General features: G+C 35.0%; 1 protein-coding gene across 1 annotated transcript; it reads right to left on the bottom strand.

Moving 5' to 3' along the window:
• Positions 1-1,766: 1,766 nt before the first annotated feature.
• LOC120781501 (UNC93-like protein MFSD11) lies at positions 1,767-25,071 on the bottom strand. Its single transcript, XM_040113727.1, has 5 exons — positions 24,985-25,071; positions 3,876-4,045; positions 3,346-3,815; positions 2,844-3,277; positions 1,767-2,775 (listed from the first exon to the last, which is right to left on the bottom strand). Exons 1-5 carry the CDS (start codon positions 25,069-25,071, stop codon positions 2,575-2,577), a joined length of 1,362 nt encoding a protein of 453 aa, XP_039969661.1. The 3' UTR covers positions 1,767-2,574.
• Positions 25,072-25,857: the final 786 nt, after the last annotated feature.

Below are 25,857 nucleotides of genomic sequence, written 5' to 3'. Positions count from 1 at the left end.
CTGTCCGGCGTGTACGGAGTATATAGAAGCAGCGTTTGAAAAACTACGCTACTCCCGTAGCATTTCATTTTGGCATGTGTAGCATGTGTGTTTTAACTTACAAAACTCGAAGCAGAGCACATACTTTCCCATTGTTATGCTATGGCTCTGCTATGGGCCCCGACAAAAAGTGAGCGTTAGCAATGAAAACCCTGTATAGAAGACTCTTCTTTCAAATACAAGGGAAAAACTAGAAACGATACTCTGTAGTAGTTTTACGGTCGATAATTTTTGAAATGAGCTTTAGGGACACTCTTGTGTCTTCTTCTTCTTCTTCTTAATTGGCGTAGGCACCGCTTACGCGATTATAGCCGAGTTAACAACAGCGCGCAAGTCGTTTCTTCTTTTCGCTACGTGGCGCCAATTGGATATTCCAAGCAAAGCCGGGTCCTTCTCCACTTGGTCCTTCCAACGGAATGGAGGTGTTCCTCTTATCTCTTGTGTCAGTCGACTGAAAAATGGAAAGCTGTTAGCGAAGCTCCCATATAGCGGAAATATAAATAAAACACCTACCATATTTTTGTTGGGTTGAGGGCGTTTTTCCGATAACTGATATTCAACTACAGTAGTAGTTGAACCTTTCTCTCTTCTTCTCTGCAAGGAGCTTAACACTCTGCCCCACTAAATCCACAGCGACCATATTCACGAACTGGACAAAGAATTTTAACGTTACAGTCGAGGGTATTGAAACTCCAAATGTCAATTATCCTAAGATTTTAGTTGTAACGTTCGGTAGCGTGGGCTCCTTCAATTCTTATACAAAAGCGATAACTGGCAAAGTACAGAGCCGCAACATAATCCTCAAGTCGACAGCCATCAGCTTATCGGGAAAATACAAAAAAAAGTTGTTGGCAACAAACAAGGCAATCGGCCAGCCGGTCATAAACAACGCTGCCCCGACATGGTTGCCTGGATGTAGTGAAGCAAAGACGAGAAAACTTCAGATGTGTCGGAATACTGCACTCCGTACTATCGAAGGATGCCTACGGTCGAACATGTAGACTGCGAGCAGTTTCCCTATCATACCTTCAGTCGCCTGTTTGAAGCGGAAGTGCCTCCTAGGAACGTCAAGAGGTCCTTCCTTAACTACGTGGGCGACGAATTAACTGCAGATATATACTGACCGTCATTCACAGTTAAGCCATAAACACCTGCCCGACTCTCTCGCAGTGAATGAGATACTTGGAGTCAATCGACCATCCTTTGCAGACGACGAGCTCAAGTTGCCGCGAGAATCGACAGTGACCTTTGCGCAGCTTCGTTCTGAATAACGTAGCAGGTTAAACTCCTACTTATCACTGCATTTTCATGCCCAACTAACCCTACACATGTGACACCCCTCTTCCTGTGGCCCGACCCCGTCGAAACAGCACGTTTCCTGGGCCTACCGTTGGATGTACTCAATGACAACGTATATGAACTTTACCACCCTAACGGGATAACCCTTACAACAACAACAGTGTTATATAGGGTAGATTTTTTTTAATCGAGAACTTTTATTTCTGCAATATTTTTCCAGATCCAGGAAATTGGGCATCTCTTGCTGTAGAATATTTTTTATTTAATGTAAAATTCACAGTTATAGATAAATATAATACCATTATGTATTTACAAAATAATTTTGAGAATTTATTTATTTCTGGGGTTTGAAAGCACATATTTATATTTAATTGCATAATAGCCTTATTGTCCAAACTAAACTGAAAAATAAAAATAAAATAAATTTCAAACTTTAATTAACCTGCACGTATGGCTTAAAAAATCTGAAATAAAATGTGCTCTACTTTTTAAAACATTATTCTTTACTTCTAATTAATCAAAACAATTACTTGTATTTGTAAAACGATTGTATCGAACGAAAACGTCTTTTCATCATTTAATATTTACGGTCTAACATTCTTTATTACATATATTTATAATAATATGTATATACAACAATTACAAACATACACTTACATTTATCTAAATTCAAACAGGATTTTTTAATACATATAGTCAACTTGTGTTGTTTTTTATATATATAAAATATTGTATATATAAAAAAACTCATATCTAAAACAAACAATATGCAATTTGGCGTTATAACAAATGGAAAATATTGCAATATCATTATTAAACGCATAAAAAATGCGTCGAAAATTTACACTAGTGAATTACAATATATAACAATATCTTTACTTTTGTATTTTAGCTTGACTTTAATTATTGTCCCGGAAGACCAAACACTACCTACATAAGCCAACGCACATTTGCATATATCTACAAATGTACATATATATAAATACTATATGCACACACTGTATACATGCACATTACGGTATGCCAACAATGTCTTACTTTCGAAGTTCTTAATTACGTAAAACCAAATATCGATTTCAACTTACTTATAAATATATGTGTGTATATGTATATGAATATATTTAACTTTTCTGCTTCTGTTCATAAGCTTCATAATTGTTGTTGTTGTCAGATCAGGTCGCATATGCCACATTCAGTTGAGCTTTACGGGGCGCTATAGGAGTTGAAGAACTTATTTTATTGATCATATGAAACGGAACGCGAGTCTTGCGAGACAGTTCTGGAGTCTTCCGGAGATTCTCGTTGTCGTCGCTTCACCGCCCATTCCACGATGCAGAAGCAGGCTGTGCCTATTGTGCCGAAAACAACCAATATACCCAATTGAGCGCGCAAGCCGAGGTGTGAGGAGTAGTAGAAGCTTATGGCCGCAGCAATTGACTGAAAGTAATTAGTGGAAAATATTATTTATAATAAAATAAAAATGATATAATATTCGTAAAGCAAACCTGCGTGAATTTGAAGAGCGCGAAGGCGCCCACGGAATTTTTCACATACACACCACCCAACATCGAGTAGATCTGTGTATTCATGCAGGCATCGCCAAGACCCAACATGAAAGCGCATAACAAAGCAATCCAAGCACGTGGCGGATCCATATACGAGATGTCTTCGGTATCCTTGAAGGGCGCATTGTCGGGCAAATTGAGGAATATCAGAAAGAATGCAATCATATGTATGACATAGCCGGCAATAACGATGGGATCGCGACCAAAGCGTGTTGTCTTCTTGCCGAGTATGCCGAAGAGACCACCACCGAATACCTCACCAGCGCCTATACAAATGCCAGCCAAGCCGACTATTTCTTTTGGTGTGTTGTGTATCTTCTTCGTGAAACCAATGGAGGGTCCATAAACGCCGCTAAAGAATGACAATTCCATGCCTGTAAGAAATAATTCCGAAATTTTACTTAAAATGAACTTCGGACGCTTGACTTTAATGAAAACTTACCGGTGTAGAGAAAAGCTACGCTAAGTAATAGCATATCTCGGGTGATGAAAAGTTGTCCAGCCGACTTGAGCGCATACACTGCGCTACCCCAACCAGTACGATGTTGTTGTTGCTGGCGCTGCATTTCAGACGTGCCCACCGAGTTGTCCTCCATGGGACGCAATGCCGCCAGGAATACTATACCTAGTACAGCTAAAGCCGTCAGCACACCAATGACCATGCTGCGTGTGGCCGCGTCAATATGTTCCTTATCTTGGAATTGGAAGTAGACGAAGATGTTGCCGAAAAACATGCTGCACTGCAGTAGCGCCCAGAAGACGCCCGAATTGCGTGATATCGTCGAGAGATCACTGCAACGTGCCAAGAAGTTACCCTGACCGGTCCAAGTGATGGCGGCACCGGCACCCAAAATGCCACTCGACAGGTAGAGCAGCCAATTGGAGGGAAACAGAAAGACGAGCATGAAAAGCCTGCGAAAATAACGGTTAATGGTAAACGGTTACTTGAGTCATACAAAGGTTTGTGCTTACGTATAGGTGAGCGAGCCCACCAACATGGCTACCCGCGGCCCTGTGAATGAGATGAAGGACGGCGCTAGCCAATTGCATAGCGAAAATGTCGTATAAATTATCGCCAAACTGGTATAGCCATCGCCGGTAAAATTGTTGTCCTCCTTCGCAATACTGTCCAGAATAGTTTTCTGAAAAAAAAATTATGAGAATAAATTAAAATTCGGTTCACTTTTTGAGGTTGAATAATGTATTAAGGCTAAGCCTGGTGTTGTTACTGTAGTAAAATTTATTTCAGAAAACTTTATAAGTTTAGATTAAAATCTATGAACAAGCTTGTTAATCCACACCTTATGGCTATATTCGGTGATTCACTGCCATTTTTTCGGTAGTATTGGTTTTTGGCAATTGGATTATAACGATTTTCGTTAGATGTATGAAGGTGTGGGATATATGAGAACTTAAAAGGAAACCAAATAGAAATTAGAAACAATCTTTGACCGGACAAATTCCGGGACCATTTCCACAATTTTCAAATGGATTTTGTAGAAACTATCCATTCATGAGACAATCCCTCACCAAGTATCGAAGAACTCGATTTGACTTGTGAAACCAGGGAGAATCTTGGGATGTTTCTTGGATCTAACATTAAATGGAGCTTAGGTTAGATTCTACGGCTATCCTGATGGGGATCACCCTTCGCCTGCCTGTGGCGATAGAAAAACTTTTGTAGCCGCTTTGCTAGTTTACCTTTATGTCCAAGGTGTATTAGTCTTAATATCGCAAAGATATATAATAATAGACAAAAAGTCGTGTGGTTTCGGTTATCGGATATTTGTAGCATATGTATAGCTGCCGTAGAAGATAGATTGAAAATAATTGATATATGATCTATTGTATCCTCTCCTATATCACATATGGTCACAAAGGTGTAGCACTCTGAATAATTCCAGGAGCTTGGGGGGCGGTAGAGGTGATGTGATCCCTGTCCACGTAGATGGATTCTGGAATCTTGAGTCTGCTTCTACAATTGTTGGCCAATCTAGACACAGGTGTTCTGAAGCTTCCTTATCCATATCGAAAAACCTGCTGTTTACGCCCAGTATAGAGTGCGACAAGGAGACGGAATTTTTCTCGGAGGAGGTTGATCATATATCTAAACCTTGCTAGGTTGTAGCCTCACAATAGTAACTTGTCTTGGCGCATTCCTTTTGCCTGCTGCCATTGCCATTCTTTCCCTACTCTCTCTTTCGTGCGCAGCAACGTTTTATGGTGTGGTAGCCCACCGCAATTCATGGTTCTGGCCCAATCATCCTGGAAACCGACACAGAATCAGGCTAGTTCGTCGGCCAGCTCACTGCCGGCTACCCCTTTATGCCCCGGCACATAGATCAGGTGTCGTATGCAAACTGATTTCTACACACCGACTTATAGCAAAGACTTCTGCCTGATTGATGCTCGATAAACATCTCATTGGTATGGATAGTTTGGTATGCAGTACCGCAATGTCTTTCGGTGATTTCGAGCCGTCTGTACACCACTGGATAGTGCTGCCCCTCAGAAGTAGATCGAGCATGGAATCACTCCACTCTGCCTTACTGCCGAGAGCCCGCAATGCCTTTAAACTTCTTTGTGAAGTTTATCCTCTTCGTTACGCCGTCTCTAGGAAGATGGACTAGTGGTGTGTATTCCCCTAAGGCCTCAATTCGTTGCGACGACATTACCTTCCTTATGCTTTGCCAAAACCCTCTGCTGCCATGAGCAGTATGATATCCTTCGCTGCCTGTTTGATCACTAGATGCAACAGTATGAGTACCGGGATGACTTCAAGTGCTGCGGTTGGGCAACTGCGCATTGCTCATGGAACGCAGACGCAGGAGAGTCTTTACAACTTCGATAGTTGAGGGCCTACCGAAGCCTTCGATGCCCAAACAACTGCACCATAAATGTCAATAGGTCTTACGATCATTGTATACAGCCATCTAATGATACCCGGCTTGCAGTCCAAGGATCTACCGGATAAGCGTCTGCATATCATGAGTGCCTTGGTGGCTCTGGACACATCCACAAGCCTATTCCACCGTAAGGTTGAGTCTAATGGGAGGCCTAGAAATTTGACCTTTTTAGACACTTCCAACTCGCTGCCACCAAGTGTAAGGGGTCTCAAGTCCGGGAGAGATCTCCGCTGCCGTACAAACTGAACGATCAAAATTAAGTCCTACATACAAACTGTTTTTTCTTCCAACAAAATAAAAAAAGAATAAAATTTGCCAATATTAAGCATTGAACTCGATCGATCAATTGCGGATACAACTTGAACTATTTTAAAGCATAATTTTCGGCGCACTTATTGGCGAGCGCCTACATGCACGTTATACATACATATGTATGTACATGCTGTATGAATATATATGTTTGTGTGAAAATAAATGCGCATCAACTGAAATTGCGCCATAAAATGTTAAACAGAAACAGTCGGAAGTCAGTTAAATGGCACAATTAGCATATAAATATCAGCAACGCGCATGTTTTACTTTTGATTTTGTTGTTGTTGTTGTTGCCGTCAATGATAAAAAGTGACTGACCGCTGGCATGTAGGTCCATAATAAGAAAACAATATCTACTTATTTATCTACGCTGCGGACGTGTCAATGAACGGAAGAAAACTAGAATATGCAAAAACAATAGCAATAGCAACTATAAATAAACATACATACATATGCATGTATGTGTTTGTGTATTTTGTGTAAATGTTTTTAGTATGTGTTTATTATTGGCTGATGTTAGTAGAATAATAGTAATTTGAGCTTGAACATTCACAATGAAGAATAAAAATTACTCGAGCCAAAAATTATTAAAATAATAGAAACAACAACTAATATTGTACACGCATTTATAAGCCAGAAATGTACAGCCTTTGTACATACATACATACATACATATGTATTTATTTATTTGTAAATATTTCCCATAAAAAAACTGAACAAATAATCATTCAGCTGGCGTTGTTCATTGTTTCAAGTTATTCTTTTGTTGGGACCCGGCAAACATGGGGGTACTTCACCTCTTCTCGTCGCAAGTCAGTACTAAATGCGCTTAAAAATGCCAAGCTTGCACAGCAGTAAATTTGTAGAATTTATTATAACACCTTTTGCAGCTAAGTGTCTTTTTAATATCACACGATTTTTAATATTAACGATTTCGGATTTTAAAGGCGCAAAAGCCATATAAATGAGATGATGCCTTTAATGAGTTGCAGAACAAGTATCTCGCTGGAGCATTGAACTGCGTTTATTTTAGAAGATTTTTGGTTGTTTTTGCTACAATTGGAAACGTGCTTGAGTAAGCGTAATCATGCAAGCAAGGCAGAAAAGCTGAACTCGATTTTTGGAAATTTTGGAAAAAAATGTCCAAGTGTCAATTTCATTTTTCGGAATTAAATTTGGTGATAATAAATACTAATACCCAGCATGTTTGCCTTTTTTATTGTGGTTGTTGTAAACTACTTAGTCATAGGCGAACATTGTTTATTTTTGGAATAATTGAAATTTTAATTTCGGTAGTAAGACAACAAAAAAAACAAGAAAAATCGTTAACATTGGCTGCATGGATGATATATCACCCTCCACAGATGTATTTCCTATAGCAACTATAACTACTTGTAAATCTGAAAGCAAAACCGGAGAACGATTTGCATCCAACAGAAAACGTTTTGTTAGTTCTTCCTAGCCAGATTGTTTGAAACAAATGTTGTATGGCAGCTACATATGTTGTGTTTAGTAGTGTTTAATATACACTTGTCTTTCTGAAGTACATAAAGAGCATTCGGCCATTTTAACGTGAGTGAAATTATTCAAGAAAAAGAAGTTCCTTTTTGTGTGCGGAATTAGATCTCTGGTGCCGAAACAATCAGAATGTTAGAAAAGGTTTTCTATGGTAATTGTTAGTCGCAAGAATTTTTTTGATTGGTTCTCGTACAAATTATTCCAAAAGGGTCGAGAACGCGTTGACGACGATCCATGTTCAGGACGCCCCTCAACATCAACTGATGATCAACACGTCAATGAAATAAAAGAATTGATGTTTGAGAATCGACAATGAACAGGGAGAGATCTTATTGGCATCGGAAAGATTATTTGAGCTTCAGAGCAGTGAAAGTACGATTGGTTCCAGGATGTCATGAAACGTATTATTACTGGCGATGAGTCTTGGATCTATGCTTACGACTCGGAAACTGACGAATACCGTGGCAAAGTTGACCCGAAGCCGAAAAATCCCCCTGAAAGCAGATCAAAAAATCAAGGTTATGTAAGCAGTTTTCTTCGATTATCGAGATGTGTTGCGCTCAGAATTCCTTCCGAACGGCCAAACTCTCAACAAGGGATACTAGTATTTGAGTGTTTAATATTGTGGCTGAGGTTGCGCATTAAAGGCTGTTCTTACATTGAGGAGGGCGAGATAGATTTTGAAGAATAAATCAAGAATTTTAAAATTATGAACAAAGTCTCACTATTTTTTACTTAGATTTGAAGAAGCCAAATTTCGATATCTTGAAAAAAAATGTGCCTCAAGGATTTGATTTGAATCGATCAGATTGTATGGAGAAAAGTACGTGTGCAAAATTTCAGATCGATATCCCGAAATTAAGAGACTAGTTCGCGTATATAGACAGACAGACGCACATGGCTAAATCTACTCATCTCGTCACGTCAACGTCAACGTCGTTCAGAGCATACAAATAAGATTTGAGTTACAGCCCTCAGCTTCAGTAGTTATGGCAGTAAAAAAAGAAAAAAATTAGGATATTTGGATACTTATGTACTACAAGGAGCATTCCAAAGTAAATAGGACTTTCTGAATCTAGCGCCCCCTGATGGCGCCATCTATATGTGCCAATCCGTGTTCACCGGAAATAAAACACTCGTTCGACATGCTTTTGGACCGAGCAAAAAGCTCTATTGAAGCAGGAGTCTCCTTCCTTTTGAATAAAATAAATTGAGTTTGCCGAAAAAATCATTTGTTTTGTTTTTTTTTTTAAGTCCTGTTTACTTTGGAATGCACCTTGTATATACCTTATATGTATATAAAAATAACGCCATCAATTCATTCATGCAAAAGAGATTATTAAATTAACATTAATTAAGCTGTATTAAGCATGACAAATGTGGATCTGCAAATATATGTACATACATATATACCCAGCCACCAGTATAAATTTATTTGGCGTTACCTAAATTTATATAAGAAAGTAACTAAAGCCAAGTGAATATGAGAAATTCTGAGCGGAGATGCCCAAGTACAGTGTGGTGCGAAAATTAAGCAATTTGAAACATGAATACTTCGTCCACTTGTTAAGTTGTGCATTAATATTGTAGCTGAGATTGTATATATAAATTTTGAAAACTGATCGACAACATTGATAAAGTGAAGGAAATTATGAGATACCCGAAACTGAGTTTCCTTGTTTATGATCTTGTTTGTCAAACGCAAATTTAGTTATAATTATATAATTTAAAGTATTTGGTAGGTAGAATTTCCTTAAAGTGAGCAATGAATTCAGGGTTTGTATTAAAGTCTTCATAATATGATTTGCACAGATAGAAAAACTGTCGTTTCCGTATTTCTCTCTAACTGCGTCAGTATAAATATAAACCGTAAACACCTTATGTAAACTATTTTGCGATATTGGATTGCGATTAAGAGGTTACAAGTGTGTACTGTATTCAAAAAATCGATTTTTTTTTATTGTCTTATTAAATTCTACAACACCTCTAGAATATTGTCCTAAATTTTCAAGATGATCCGAGTAACAGCTTCGGAGATACAGCCTTGAAGACTTCTGTGCTTGAGGCTAGCTAGGTTAAGTGCGCCGTCTTCAAACGTGTTTTCCACGAAACTTTGTTTTTGAAGTCGGTTGGCAAGATTTCTCAAGAACTACTCAACTGATCTTCATGAAGTTTTGCACAGGTCGTTGAGATACTATTCTTAAAGATTTGGACGAAGGATTTTTTTTTCGATTACAACTATTAAAAACAAAATTCGCGAAATTTTCATTTTTTTGCAAAAATGTTGTCAAAAATCCAATTTTCAGTTTTTTTTTGCTTCGCCCAAGTTCTACATTTAAGTTTTAACTAAAAAAATACTTTAGATGATCATGTAAGGAGTTATCCTGCGCATATTTTTTCCGAGAGGTCACCGGAAATGACGCCGCAATGATCAAGTTTACAATATTTTTCCAAAATATTCAGAATTTTTTTGTTAGTGGTTTAGCAAATAAAATTCTAAAAAAATTTTTCATTTTTTATTTGAGAAAAAAGTTTTTGAAAAAAGGCTGTTTTTACCCTAGAAACCCCATATAGGGGTTACATAAATAAATTTGTCAGCCTCATTTGTTAAGGACTAAAAACTGTGTAGATGGGTTATATGTGAAAAAATTGTGTTATTATAGCCAATCATATGTTTATAAACAGATTCAAAGAAGAAGGGATTTCTGTTGCATCAGACAGGTGATAATGGAAGCACCTAGAATCTACTAAGTCATACTAAAGTTTCAAAAAATTTTCAAAATCAAACAACAAAGATGTGGACATAATCTTCGATATTACAAAAAAATAGTTTGAAACAATTATGGATTTTAGAATCCATTATATAAAATTATAAAATGTTTTTTCATTAACCCTTAGCAGATTATAATATTAAATGAAAAGGGTTGCATGTGGACCATCACTTTTGCACCACACTGTATATACTTTCGCTTAGCCTTTGCTCGCATAGTATGTATACTCATCTTGTTATTGTAGCTATACGGCGCGCAATGTAGAGAAATACGATATCAAATTGAGAATGTAACGCAAAAATTAAATTAATGACGCATCCATTACACACGCCAGAAGAGCCAATGGGATTGCTATAAATGCTAACAAGTGGTGACTGTCACCGATGCGACTGAGATTGGCAACAGAACGGGAAATGAAGATAATACAACTGAAAGCCATCAGAAAAACTACTCATAAACCAGAGATGTCATAAAACTTTGCAATTAAGAGGTAAGAGGATGCAGCGCGTGCACATAATTATATTCCTTCAATATAGTGCGAGTATACTATATTCGATTATACTTGGAGTTATGACGTTAAAAACTGAATGTGCTTAGCAAATTATAGAACGGGCATGTCATAAAATATGTAATTGAGAAATTTCTTCAAATAGTTGGTCACGGTTGCAAAAAAAAAGGTGGAAGTCAACGCTTGCATTAAATTTCAGAAGTAATTTTGAGAGATTTTTATGTTTTTTTTTGCATTTTTCTAAACATTATCTTCTATTCTCTTACCACAGTTATTCGCACAGTTTGATTTTCGTCAAACCTGAAATATGTAGTTTGAAGATATGTAGTAATCAATATTTTTTTCTATGAACTGCAATTCATCAGTTTATAATTTTAAAGCAGAACCGGCTATTAGCCTTGTGCTAACATAATTCCTAATCAATTAAACACGATTAACTGTGCAATCAAATATAAAATGTAAAACCTGCCAATACAATACTTTTTGCAATGTGTTCCGGTGTGTATTTTTTGAAATTTAAAATTCTTGTATTAATCATCCTCTTTTCACCTTTGGCTTACGAAATCCGCAAGTGACGCAAAACTAACCAGTTTAAGAACAAATTTTGCAAACGTAATAGGCAGCCGAATGCCAAATTTAAAACGACGCAAAAAGAAGTTGAATCAAGAGATTTCAGAAATTAAGAATTTTTAATATGAATGAAGTCATTAAAGATATTTTTGGTTATAAAGAGTGATCCATTTCGAGGTTCCCTACTTTTTTTTTTAAGAAAAAACGCAGATACTTTAAATTTAGTGGGGAATATTTATTATTGTTCGAAAGAACATTCTTTGACATTTATTTTTTGAAGATTATCTCTTTTAAATGTTGACCGTGGCTATGTCTCAGATGGTCTATCCCTTGAGACCGATTTTCGAGAATTCATTCCAGCATTTCGACTGGTAACTGGCGAAAGACACGCGTGATGTTTTGCTCTAAGACATGAATCGTAGCGAGATTGTTCGCATAGACTTTTGACTTTACATGTTACAGGAAAACGTTTAACGGTGTGATATCACACGATTTTGGTGACCAATTGACTGGACCAAAATGTGAAATTACCTGCTCACAGATGTGTTCTCTCAGTAAATCCATTGACTGATGCGATGTATGGAAAGTGGCGCCGTCTGATGAAACTATATGTCGCCGAGATCACGAGCTTCAATTTCAGGCATCAAATAGTTGGTTATTGTGGAGCGATAACGGTCGCCATTGGCGGTTAAATTCTCACCGGCATCATTTTTGATGAAATATGGACCAATGATTCCAGCGACCCGCAAGCCAGACCAAACCGTTGTTTTTTCTGTGGCAATATTGCTAGTTTACAAACCCATTGAATCATAAATGAGCTGAACAAAATTTGGCTCGAAAACGTCGCATCATCTTGGAACTTTTCAAGATCTCATAGAGCAAAGCGATTTAGTTCTTGCACAAGCTGTATTTTGTACGCTTTCAATCTAAGTTGCTGCGAACGGCGCCGAATCGCCTCTCCGCGGTCTTTGTGCACACTCTCAGCTACGGCCGCTATATTTTCTCAACTGTGAGCTGGATCTGGTCTATTCGGTCGAATATTATCCAATAATGAACGCTGGGTCTGAAGTCCATCATCCGATCTGCCGATTATGTTAACCATAAGCTAAGCGTAGTCCGCGAAACACATTCTTTACAGAACAAGAAGTTAAACGATTTGTAAACGTTGTTCAGACGTAAGTCTTTCCATGATGAAATGCCAAGCAATATTGACCAAAATTAACATGACATCTTGACTCGACTCACGCGTGATCTGTCAAAAAAAAGGCTATTGAAACGAGTACCTCTTCTTGGATAAAACATATTGTGGTCCCGAGACGATTATGTTTAGATCCCGCTATAAAAATAATTGCAACTTTTAAATATAAATGTTTTACCAACGCACTCCAGCTAATAATGCAATATTTTCCCAACTTGATTTATGACAAAGTTAACCTTTTTAGCTTGATAAGGTTAACGTAATCTGAAAATAGGCCTCAATTTTGCCTTTAATATATACATATGTATGTACATACTTCAAATTAACATTGATAACAAATGTGCAATTCCACAGATGTAGACACATACATATGTATATACGAGTATGCACATAATCACCAAATGCCAGCAAATATATTCATATATACTTATACATATGTATGTATATCTGTAAGTAGGTGCAATTTTATACTGCGAATCGACAAGTCAGTCTAGTTTACTTTGCTAATAAATAAACGTGAAAAAGTGTTTTTTCAAAGCAATTGACGTAGGCGCATAAATCGTAAGAAAAATCAATGGAAAGGCGGGAGACCTCAACACATAAAGCATATCAATAAAGGCCAATAACTGATAAGTGCCACTTCAATGCACATTCCAACACTCAATGGCCTCATTTATTGCAAAAAAAAAAACAATAAAAACAAACAACAATATTTAGCTATAATTACAGATAAATTACATTAAAAACACAAACAAATATTTCGTAAAATTCTCAAGAGTGAAATATTCAGCGAGTATGGATTGTAAAGATAACAATTTATTGATCTGGAAATTAGCTCTTTTTTTTTTTTTTTTTTTGAAGAATCTAACTGTAATACTTAACACTTCATTAAGTATAGTGTAATAAATTACCAAGACTCGTGTTACGTAACTGGCTGAAACGAATAGAGACCACTTTCACTTACGTATAGTGATGGATAATCAGCGGGAGTCGCTTAATTGCTTTATATGCATTTATACTATATGTGTGTATATTTACTAGGGCTACGTAACCGTTAAAAAATTCCATTAATGTAATTGTCTAGGCTTCATAATTAAACTGCTAATTTCATAACGGAATTGATCTCTGGAGTTCAACACAACTTTTTTCAGTTTAATTAAATTTTTTGGTTAGGTTCAAAAGTTCAAAGCTTTCTTTGGAAAAAGCTACAAGCTCAAAATTTTTTAAAATTGAATTTATTGTTGATTATCCTCATAAAAACTTCTCCACAAACTGGTTGCTTTTGAAGCTTAAAGTGCTCTACAATTTTTGTTTACCAAATTCAGTAAACTCTAGGTTAAGAACAGGTCTGTGGGATACTAATGGAGTACTAAAGGATTCTCAGAAATAAACGAAAACATTTTCACGTATTTTAATAAAAATTGTTATTATCGTCTTCAAAATAGGATCTTGAGAGAACGAAATTATACCAACGCTTAACCCAACTTTCAATAGACTTCTTATAAGACTTAGAATAGCTTTCAGTGCCTTCAGTGAGTTTCGGTTTTGGAACGCCCTTAGCTAGATTACTGTACATTTTCGACATTTTATTCGTAAACCTCATCGTTAGGTCTTTAAGAACGAGACCAGCATTAACATCTTTCATACCCAAAACATTAACCAAAATGTGTTAAGTCGTGATGTTAAGATCCTCTGCTATCTCTCTGATGTCAAACGTCGTTTTTTAGCTCTTCTTCTTGTATATATATGATTTTATCGTCATTATTAGAGGTGGATGAACGACTCGCATGAGGCAAGTTTTCGAAAACTTCACGACCTAAAGCGGTTACATGTGTTTACTGGTTTTAAAAAGTTTATTTATTGTTTTATTTAATTCCACAATACCTCTAGAGTATTGTCCCAAATTTTCAGGATAATCCGAGTAATAGTTTCGGCCTTGAGAACTTGTGCGCTCGAGGCTCGAGGTCTTTTTTTCGAAACTGTGTTTTTGAAGTCGGTTGGTAAAATTTGTCGAGAATTCCTCAAACGATCTTCATGAAATTTTACACAGATATTTGATATACAATTCTTAAAGACTTGGACGAAATATTTTTTGTTTTCGTTGGGTAGTTTTTTTCTGGAAAAAATCGGTATACAAACTTTTCGCGTTATAAGCAAACAACTGTCAAACACACACTATTTAAAAAAAAATGCATATCTGATATTCATCGCGCCAAATTATTTAGTTATTCGTGAAAGTAAGAAGTTCTAAAGCTATAATCTTAACGCAAGCCTTTAGAATGATCTAAGAATCAGTTCCCGAAATAGTCGGTGTTATGTAAAGAGAACAAAACCATATTTATATTCGTCCTAGACCTTCTTTACTTACAAATTATATGTTATAATAAAAGAGAGAGAGAACAGAGAGTAAAACATAATTTTTTCATTGTACTCTCTGTGATTTAATACTTTTTTGTCGTTTATTGAAGTGCAATTTTTCAGACCTGGCATTTTTGAGGTATTTATTCTTATTTTCGTGATATCAACCCTTGCAAATAAAACACCTATCAATATGTAGATAAAAATTCTGTTTAAAACGATAAAAAGCGCTTCACAACCAATAAAACAGCAACAATTTGACAAGAATGGTGTCAAATTGCTTACAAAATGGCGAAGCATAAAATTGTTGCAAAGACTATTCGACACTTCAATTGAAAAGCAAAAATATGAAAACAATGAAGTGTGAAACATCCGACATACAATAATATTCATGTTAAATGAAATACAAACAAAAAAATATAAACACAATGTTTGTGAAAAATGATGAGTTGACTTGCGCACTTTGGTTATTGGTTAGTTATGGTTATGGCAAACCACACAAATATTAATGAATAATTCGGTTGAAGCAGCAAAACCGAATTCCAAAAATGATTATGCAAATTCGTTATTACTCATCGGATTGTTGAGCCAAAGCAACTCGATTTCCTGACTTGCAATTGAAACCACGATTGTTATGGTATATATACAAGTGCATTTGCACCCATTTGTTTTTTCGTCTATCAACCAATATTACATACATATATGTACATACAAACGTATGTATGTATATAGTTAGTTGCTCATTTCTATTTCATTTATATCGACATTATTGCGTTGTTCATTTTACCGCAAGCCAATATTTTTGTTCCAAATATTGCACGCTTGCGCTCGAAAAGACTAAAGTAGACAACGAATCAAGTATGAAAGCAAAGTATAACATAAGACAGCGAAAAAATTAATTAACTTAAAAAGCCAAAGATATAATTATTGCTACCATATTATAATAGTAAGATTGTACCACTGTCGAACGGACGGAAAACCGAATATAAACTTTAATATAAGGAGTTAAAACATCATAAGCCATCAACTAAACCCAATATTTTTCCATAAAGATAGGAAAATATAGGTAGAGTACCGTAATAAGTAGTAATTTCATAGAATAAGTTCAAACATAAAAATACCTTCACCTATAGGCTTCGACATTCTGAGTTTACTGATTTTCGTTACTCTTGTTGACTTGTGCGTTCGATGCTAACTAGGCTAAGTGCGTCGTCTTTAAACGCCTTTTTCTCGAAGCTGTGCTTTTGAAGTCGGTTGGCAGGATTTCTCGAGAACTAATCAACCAATCTTCATAAAATTTGACAAACGTCCTTGAGATACAATTCTTAAAAAGTTGGTCGAAGAATGTTTCTGCCAAGAATCCATTTTCAGTTTTTTCCCTTCGTTTAAGTTCTAAGTTAAGGTTTTAACTAATACACGTATTTCTTCACTTTAGGCGATCCTGTAAGGAGTTATCTTGCCAACGCGGGCGCATCTTTTTTCTGAAGGCTCATCGGAAAAGACGTCGCAATGGCCGAGCTTAAAATATTTTTTCCACAAATTTCAGAATGTCTTTGTTAATAGTGTATGTTTGCAACAATTAAAAATTCTAATAAAATATTTCATTTTTTATATAAGAAAAAAATTGTTGAAAAAAAGATCGTTTTACCCGAGGAAACCCATGTAACCCCTTCATATGGATATCTTTTATAAAATTCACTTAGCACAACATGAAGTTTAAGCAGATAAATCATTATTTAGATAAAAAATTTATTATTTGATAGTATTTCCAATCTGTCCGGTCAAAATAATCGAGTTTTCATTGCAATTTGGCTTTTGTAGACTAATAAATATAAACGAAAAATAGACTAAGTCTAAATTTGGACTTTGGCATACTTTAGTGCCAAAGGATCACAGTCTGCCCAGAGCCTAAAAACGAAAACAGATTCGGTTAAATAAATTCCGCTGTTCAAACGAAAGTATAAGAACAATGCGAATAATTTAACTAAATAGGATAGCCATTGCAAATACAATCTGCAACAAAAAATTAAGAATTCTAAGTTGAACTTGAGTAATTCAAAATTTATTTACTTGTCTATATATGTAAATAGTAATGCTTATGGACCTCACAAGGAGATTTATACTAGTATATCAATGTATAAATAACAATCGCAATCCAAGCAAAACACTGTGCATGAAAAGTGAATGGCAGTATTACGGCTGAGTGGCTGACTGATCTTTGATTTGCTTATTATTTCCAAATGCAGAAAACAAATATTTTTGGTGGGCTCGTCTCTGCTGCTGCTGCTGCTACTTGTTGTGGCGAGTTTGAGTTTACGTTTATGCTTATGTGAGCAAATGCACAAAAGCACATTAGGGTAGGCTGTTTTTTCTTAAAAACGAAAAAAAATTAACAATTTTCGCAAATATTATTAAAGGAAGTTTTTATTAATTTATTGAGGAGAAAATATATATTTTTAATAATATTTAGTAGTAAAAAATTTTAAGGAATCAAACATTGTGGATAAATCCCGAAAGTTTCAATTTAGAATGATTCTAAACATTATAAAATATGAAGATTTTATAATAACCGTTTAAAAATAAAAAAAGAAAACAAATATATACTTAATAGCATGTACTCCTCAAAACGTAGTTTTATATTATTTCTTCTCAGGAACTGTTTGGGCAGTTGACTTCAAACTTAACAGATGCACAGACTGAATTAAGAACAGTAAAAATTATCGATAATTTTTTAGAAAGTATGAACTATCAAGCTATTTCAAATTTTTTTCCCAAAAGCAAAAATTGCTTGTACTATATTGTTTCCAAAAATGTAGAGAATAAAATATTACGTATGGCTAGCAAGCGAAAAATATTCTGGGAAAACTTTAATTTATAATTACTCTTCGAAAAATTGAAGCTGAAAATACAAATACTGTGTCCAAGATATGACAGTGAAGTAAGACTTCGGGAAATTAAATATTTAAATTATTCAAATTTTAGAATAGAACTATCAAATATCGAAGGCTAACTAAAATATTGCAATATGAGTTCCCATTCTAAACCGTTATTGAAAAAAAAGTCTCTAAGAGACGATAACCCCTTTATAAGTCAGAAAAACGCGTATTTTTATTATTTTTATTCTCGTTTTTTTTTTTTTTTGAAAAGGCATTTTATTTAGTAGATCAATACAAAAATTGTACGTTTGTAGAATTTAAAGTACTTTAATAAACGGCGGCTAATTCTGAAAAACTTTGGATTCTATTGATCCTTTTGCTGATCTCCAGGAAGACCTTTGGTATCTGGCGCTGAGGTAGATTTTCTGCTCAAAATTATTTCAAATCCAAAAAACAGCAAAGGTGATTGATCCAGCCGTTTCGAGAAACACGCGTTAAAAGTTTTAGTTTTGGAAAATTCTTACAACTACGTTCGAAAAATCATTTATTTCAAATTCACAAATGGATATGACCTCTTTAATAAATAATATTAACCTCTTTATATATTGAAATTAATTTCGCTCTACAAATGGAACCGACCTAATGTTCAACACATTCGGTTACATATTTAGATACACTCGTATACACAAGCTCATTCATAAATGTGAATGGTTTGAGGCAAATAGAGCTACACACCCACTTTGACGAAACAAAAACCAGTTCGACAGCAAAATTACAAAAAAAAAACAAAAACATTCAAGCTTATGTATGTATGTAAGGGTGTAGTAAAAGTAGTTATGTGCACAGGTTAATAAAAATAAAAAAAAATACGAAAAAATCTGTGAAACCAGCCACGCAAATTCCAACGTGCTGCAAAAATTAAAACTGAATTTTAAGCAGTCACTTATACATATCTACAAATGGCTGTATATATTTGACTAACTGATAAATATTTACAGTGTGCACATGTGAGAGTCCAACGTTAGACATATGTTATTGCTTTCTCTTTTTTGGTGACCGTGAAACTTTTGCTGAGCACGTGTACATATGTATGTTACATACAGGAATCTATGTAAATACGAATACATATATTTATTTATGAAGCAATTTTCGGCAAAACAGTAAACGAAGAATTTGCGAATCTTTTATGACTTGTTTGCCATTGAAAATTATGTTTGTTGACATTTCAAAAGCTTTGCACTTAAGTTTATAAACTTACAAAGGAAAGTGTGCGGAAAGGAGAATTAAATTAAAGTCGTTTACGTGTTTTTAGTCGACTAATGAAGGAAGTCAAAAACTAACTGATTTAGGGGGAATATTTAATGTGACAGTCTAGATTAGGTTATGTTAGGTTAAGAGGTCGATCCTATCATGATCGCCGGTCCGGTGCATTACCTACAACTTCTAATAAGTTCCAAGAAGATCCGACGTTTTCGAGCCAAGTTTTGTTAAGCGATGAGGCCCATTTCTGTTAAATTGGTATGTAAACAAGCCAAATTGCCACGTTTGGGACGAAGAGCAATCTGAAGAGATTCAAGAGCTGCCATTTCATCCAGAAAAAACAACGGTTTGGTGTGGTTCGTGGGCCGGTGGAATCATCGGTCAATATTTCTTCAAACATGATAACGGTGAGGACGTAAACGTCAATGGCGACAGTTATCGCGCCATGATAACCAACTATTTGATGCCTGAAATTGAAGCTCGTGATCTCAGCGGCATTTGGGTTCAACAAGACGGAGCCTCTTCCCACACATCGCATCAATCAATGGATTTATTTATTGGGAGAAACTTCGGTGAGCAGATAATTTCACGTTTTGGGCCGGTCGATTAGCCACCAAGATCGTGGGATATTACATCGTTATACTTTTTCTTGTGGGCAAGTCGAAATGCTTGAACGATTCATCGAACATTGGACTCAAAGGATGGACCATCTGAGACGTAACCGGGGCCAACATTTGAAAGAGACAATTTTCTTCTTTCGAAAAATAATGCATTTTGCATTAAATTTGAAGTTTCTGTGCTTTTTTTTTTTTTAAAGTAGGGTAACACTTTGGAAGACTATAACCCAAAAGCTCTTCGAGGTATTGAATTATAATTTGAGTATGTTATTTTTAGAGGTTTAACCTAGCGAAACATGAAAAAAAATTGAGTACGTTTTTATTTTATTTCACACAAGGTGAACTCTATGTGGCAATATGTATACTATGTATGTATGTAGCTTTAGACTAAAGAATCCGGTTGGCGATAAAAATTGACCGTAATTTCTGCTTGTAATTGCACTACGCTTGGCTTAGCACAGTCAAAAATACATACAAATGCACATGCAATGCATGTGTTTGTATGTTTCTGAGCAAATGGCAGCTTGAAAGCTTTTAAGCCAACGAAGCTGCAGCTAAAGGCTACTAAAGGAAAAATATTTATGCATATTAATTGCGGAAAATTCCTCTGTGCATGCGGTACAAAGTGCAGTTATTGCAGCAAAATCAAAAGCCAAAAATGTGATTTCAAAGCAAAGCCAAGCTGTAATAATATCGAGAATATATGTGTGGGTATGTATGCATGGCTAGTTGCAAGCCTGAAGGTTGTTTTAAATCATTATAATTACAGCATAGCCAAGCAGATAAATGTGTATGTGTGTGTGTGTGAGTATGCACTCGGGTACATGGAATTTGGTTTCGTTCATTGACTTGCTAAGCCAGTTGGTTGAATGGGCGCTTGAAGCCGTTCATTTTTACATTCACTCGCCAACGATCGACACAGCAAATGCCACGATCTTAGGCAAGCACACGCCCCACAGCCCAGATAATGCAGAAAATGGCACAATTGAATTAAAAAGAAAAGTGTTTTTTGTTTAAAAATTATATAATCTACTAAGTTTAAGACTTCGACCAGCCTTAATTGGCGGCGACTGGGAGCGGGTTTGAGCGCTTTGTTTTCAGCGGCTGTTTTATCATAGTTTGAAAGTTTCTAAGCCGCCATTTAACCATTTTACATGCATATGCACTTGTATTTACATATTTGTTTTAATATTTAATAAATTTTCTTATCATGTTTTATATCGAAACCGGATTTTTTACTTACTTCAGTAATTTTACTCGATCCTACAGCCATACAATAATTGTGGGTTAAAACAAAGACTAACAAACAAATATACATATGTATTATTACATTTGTATATATGTATATAACCATTTTAGTTCATAATTTAATAACAGGTTGTTCATTAAAGTAGGTTATCGACTCATATAGTCAATACTTATTTTAAAATCCGTCGAACTTCTATTTGAAGTTCTTCGTTAATTTAATTTTTTTTATTTTGTACTATATACTTTTTAAAAATATTCTTATTTGATTTTTTGTCATAAATTATAGTTTTGAGATTCCCTACTTTTTTAAAGAAAAAACACAGAAACTTTATATTAATTCATGAAATAATAGAAACCCGTCAAGTTTTGAAACTTTTGAGAAGTTCTGTTTACTTTGAACGAAAATCATTCAAGTTAATAAACAGCCTTGGAAAAGTTCAGCATTTACAAACACCTCTCCATGTCAATATTATTAATGTTTAAAAGGCAAAACTATGAATGATTAAGCTTGCACTTGTATCTTAAAAATACCGGATTGCTTATTGACCTTGATTGCGTTCATTGGTAACATTATTTATGTACATACATACAAATACACAAATGCAAATACATTCGAATGACTTCAGTATTTTTGCAATTGTATCGAAGTTAATATAAATTGTAATAAACATGTTTAAGTTAAAATATATTCTTGAAAGGATATACGGTATGAAATAGTACTCATTCGTAGATACAAGTCTATATATAAGTACATATAAAGAAAAGGTTGTTTATGTTTAGTATGATTAGAATTTTTACTATAAAATCCCAAAACCGCCAATAAAGCCGATTATTATAATGTGTATAGTAAAAAAATATGTTAAATTCATAAAAGCCACTTAATTAAATAAAAATGCTTAATAATTTAAATCATAATTTAAAAGCTTATAATATAAATGAATTGATAAAATATACTGTTTATGTTCGTACGCATGTACATACATACATGCATACATATAAATATGTACATACTCATGACGTTCATTTAATGCTTTGCTCTGATAAGGCAATATCAGGGGAAATATAACGGTTATTAATTGATTGTAAATAATATATTTATGGCATATCGAAATGAGCTAATATCCTTGCACAGCAGCGTGAAGCGGCGATAATTATAATAACAGATGATATACGTGTGTATGTATGTACATATGTATTTGATAAGCAAAGCACACGATTGCAAACATATTTTGGGTATTTTTTATTAAAGTTCCCTACCCCACATTTTAAACTAAAAAGCATTTGCAGTTATTACTCAATAGCGTTCTCATTCAAACATAGCAATAGAAAACGCAAAGGTGGAATCAAAAAATTTATTGATACTACAACAACAAAAGCAAGTGCAATTAAATACTTTTAGTTTTGCGCCAATATAAGCACACATGAACTTAGTATATGGACCACTTGAATGAAAAATTCAATTACCGTTAGCATACTAGACCAACGAAGCAACACTTTATACACTATATTCAACATAAAAAAGAAAAAAACGTTAACTTCTGTTTCAACATAATACCCTTCACAAGTCAAAAAGTTTCTTTACAAGAACTTGATTTCAATCGGGCAGTTTGTATGACAGCTACTCATACATATATGCTATATTAATCCGATCTGAACAATTTCGAAGATTCCACCCTTGCCTTTGGCAATAATCCATCCAAATTTCTAAACAAGCACTTTATACCGATCGCTGTTTGTATATGCTTATAAGTATATCGGCCGTACCGACAAATAACGAGCTTATTGGGAAGTAAAGGATGTGTACAAGATTTCAGTTCGATATCTCCAAAACTGAGGAACTACTTCGTGTATATGCATAGACAGATAGACGTATCGCCATGCTGATCATTTATATATATTTTTATAAGGTCTCCGATTTGTATAGGATTACCCTCTGGGTGTTACAAACTTCGTGGTAAACTTAATGTACATTGTTAGGGGCATAACTATCTTATGTTTATATGTGAGAATTTTAACCATTTTTAATTCAATTTTTCTATTACCCCATAAACTAATGGTAAAAGTAGTTCTACAAACTTTTTTTCAGTAACAGCACACCTCGCGTGACTGGGAAGCTTAAAAAAATTTATTATAACTGTAATAATAAAGCACCAAATTCTTTCGATAGCATAATTAGTTACTATTTAGGTCAACATTGTCTTAGGTGAAGGAAAAATCAATATTGATGATAAGGTAGTAATGAGTGTACTAGGAAATAACGGAAATGTAGGTGTAGAATGTGTGACATCTTCATCAATTATGAAATGAATATGTACAGGTGAGGTGACGTTATCGTCTAAAACATCAAACGGGCGAACAACTCTTGGTTCTTTCATTACTATAATGCACCATGTCATACTGCAATAGTTCTTCGAGACTTTTATTTTAACTTATTTTATTTAACTGCCTGCCAGCAAAAACGACTAAACTTTTGGGTTATATTCAGCTTGCAAATTTTTTTCGACCATAGGTCATTGCAAGGGCAATAGCTTCTAGTAAAAATTTGTTGGTTCATCCGATGAGTAGACTACGCAGTGGAGGACCCTTGTTTAGTTTGAAATCGCTCAGAGCTCGAAAGAAATATTTTTTAGGCTGTCACACTAGGTGTACACCTCAAGCGGTACGGAACGAATTAATCCATCCAAAATAGTATATCAAGGGATTCACAAACAATCAAGATTAAATTTTAAAAATAATTTTCTTAATGTAAGATAATAATAATAATACATTTCAAACAATTTAATTTATCTATGTATGTAAATTAAAAAAATATTCAAATTTGACATATGGATATTACCCATAAAGCAACCCATTCATATTTCAATGTACTTTCAAGTTTTTATTTGCTAATTTTGTATGAAATTTATTTGTTGTCTACAACCACTCAATCAAGAATATTAAATTAAAAGGTCATAGAATTCAATTACTGTATTAAAATTACTACTATGTTTATATACATATACTCACTAACAATCATTAAAGACATACATACATACATAATATGTATGTACATACATATGTGCAACTTTCACTCGGTCACAGAATCAAGAAGGAAAACATAAATAAATAATGGTACACTTGTACTTCTAAGTATTTGTTGTAGCAGACAAAAAGTGGGCGATACCGTTGCTATTCAATCTTAAGCAGACAAGGCTGGCATTGCTTGCTAACCACCTACTCAAATGCACACACACACAAACTTATTTCGATTTACGCAAGCAAATAACCTATTATAAAAATACGGATTCATGGCGCTCCTTTTGCCATGAGTAACTACATTTATAAACAGGAATAGAAAATGTGTACTTGTAAATAAAAAGGTTATATATAGACACATTATATATGTATGTACATAGATACATGTGGGCGCAAATGTTTGCTCGTGCGTGCATAATAACGTCTGTTTCAATACGGTTGTATATTTTTTGTACTAACTGTATGTAGCATAATTTTATGCTGCCCACTAATGACTAATGGACTTTACGAGGCGGAAAACGTTAAGACGGTTTTGGCATTATATAAAAATAAGGCAGATACATAGGTAAGTAATTTGTAGATCGACCCCTTGACCTTCGTGTTATGACATACCAACTTCAGTAGACTACATTTACAGGTACAATACCTACATAGATAAATAAATATATGTTTAAACAAGTGTTTTACATTTTTTGTTGATTTTACAATATTTTTTCTTCGACAGTAACAACACCCACACATCATGCAACGCATATGCACCAATAGCCAATAACAGACAACATTCATCGTCCTTCGTGTATGCCAAGGATGCGCGCAATTAAAGTCAAGGATATGGTTACATACATATCTTTGTATGTAGTACAACTATACAGGCGCACATCTGTGCATGAAAACCTATTTGAAGCAACTGCAACACATGCTTACCTCAATGTTACCCATAGTTTGGAAGGCCGTGAATACGAACATAAAGCCGAAGCCCAATATAATGACATTGACGAACTTCAAATCCATGTTTTAGCTTTTTTTCCAATGCGTGCAGTAAAATTCAATTTGATTTAAATGCAAATATTTATGAGGAATCGAGATTGGCGCTTATTGCACTCCCACGCCAGTATTGTAGGTCGTTTGTTTAATATTGGTGGTTATGGTGGTGGGTCGGTTGCAAGTGTGTGGCCACCAAACAAAATGTGTGTGGAACAAACACTCGAGACGCTTAGGCGCACGGACACACGTATGCCCACTTGAAAGAGCCTACACTTCCGCTGTCGCACATACGTCCTCGGTACGCTCGCAAACAGCAAATCCGTTTCAATGTGAAGGCAATGTTGTCACAACCGATTTTTTAGTGTTAATTTACAAGTAAATAAAGCGAAACAACTTTACTTTTAAACCCATGCACATCAAAATTATTCAGTATTATTTAAAAATCACGCTTCAGATACAAATATTATATTACACAAACGTCACGTCCAAAGTTTCAAATTGAATCACGGCAAAATTCGTAACTTCACCCAACGAAAAATAGCAAAATCGTAGCAAGCACTTTTTAAAACTGCACAATAAAATTGATTAGCCTTTGCATGGTGGGTGTACTATTGAAAATAATTTGTGTGGGCGGTGACTTCCCATAGCACATATTAACTAATATCACTGCTTAGCGGATGTTATGTATTTACTTGCATTTACGTAGCCGAACTTTTGATTAAGCAATTGTGTATACAAATGTATATTCAAGCAATATATAAATTTTACATAAAAACAGATTTTAAATTAAGATGCAAAGCGAATGTGATGTGC

This window comes from Bactrocera tryoni, chromosome 1, assembly GCF_016617805.1.
Source record: "Bactrocera tryoni isolate S06 chromosome 1, CSIRO_BtryS06_freeze2, whole genome shotgun sequence".
Classification (NCBI taxonomy): Eukaryota; Metazoa; Arthropoda; class Insecta; order Diptera; family Tephritidae; genus Bactrocera; species Bactrocera tryoni.
Note: the sequence above shows the minus strand (reverse complement) of the source record. Positions and strands in the feature narration are given on the sequence as shown.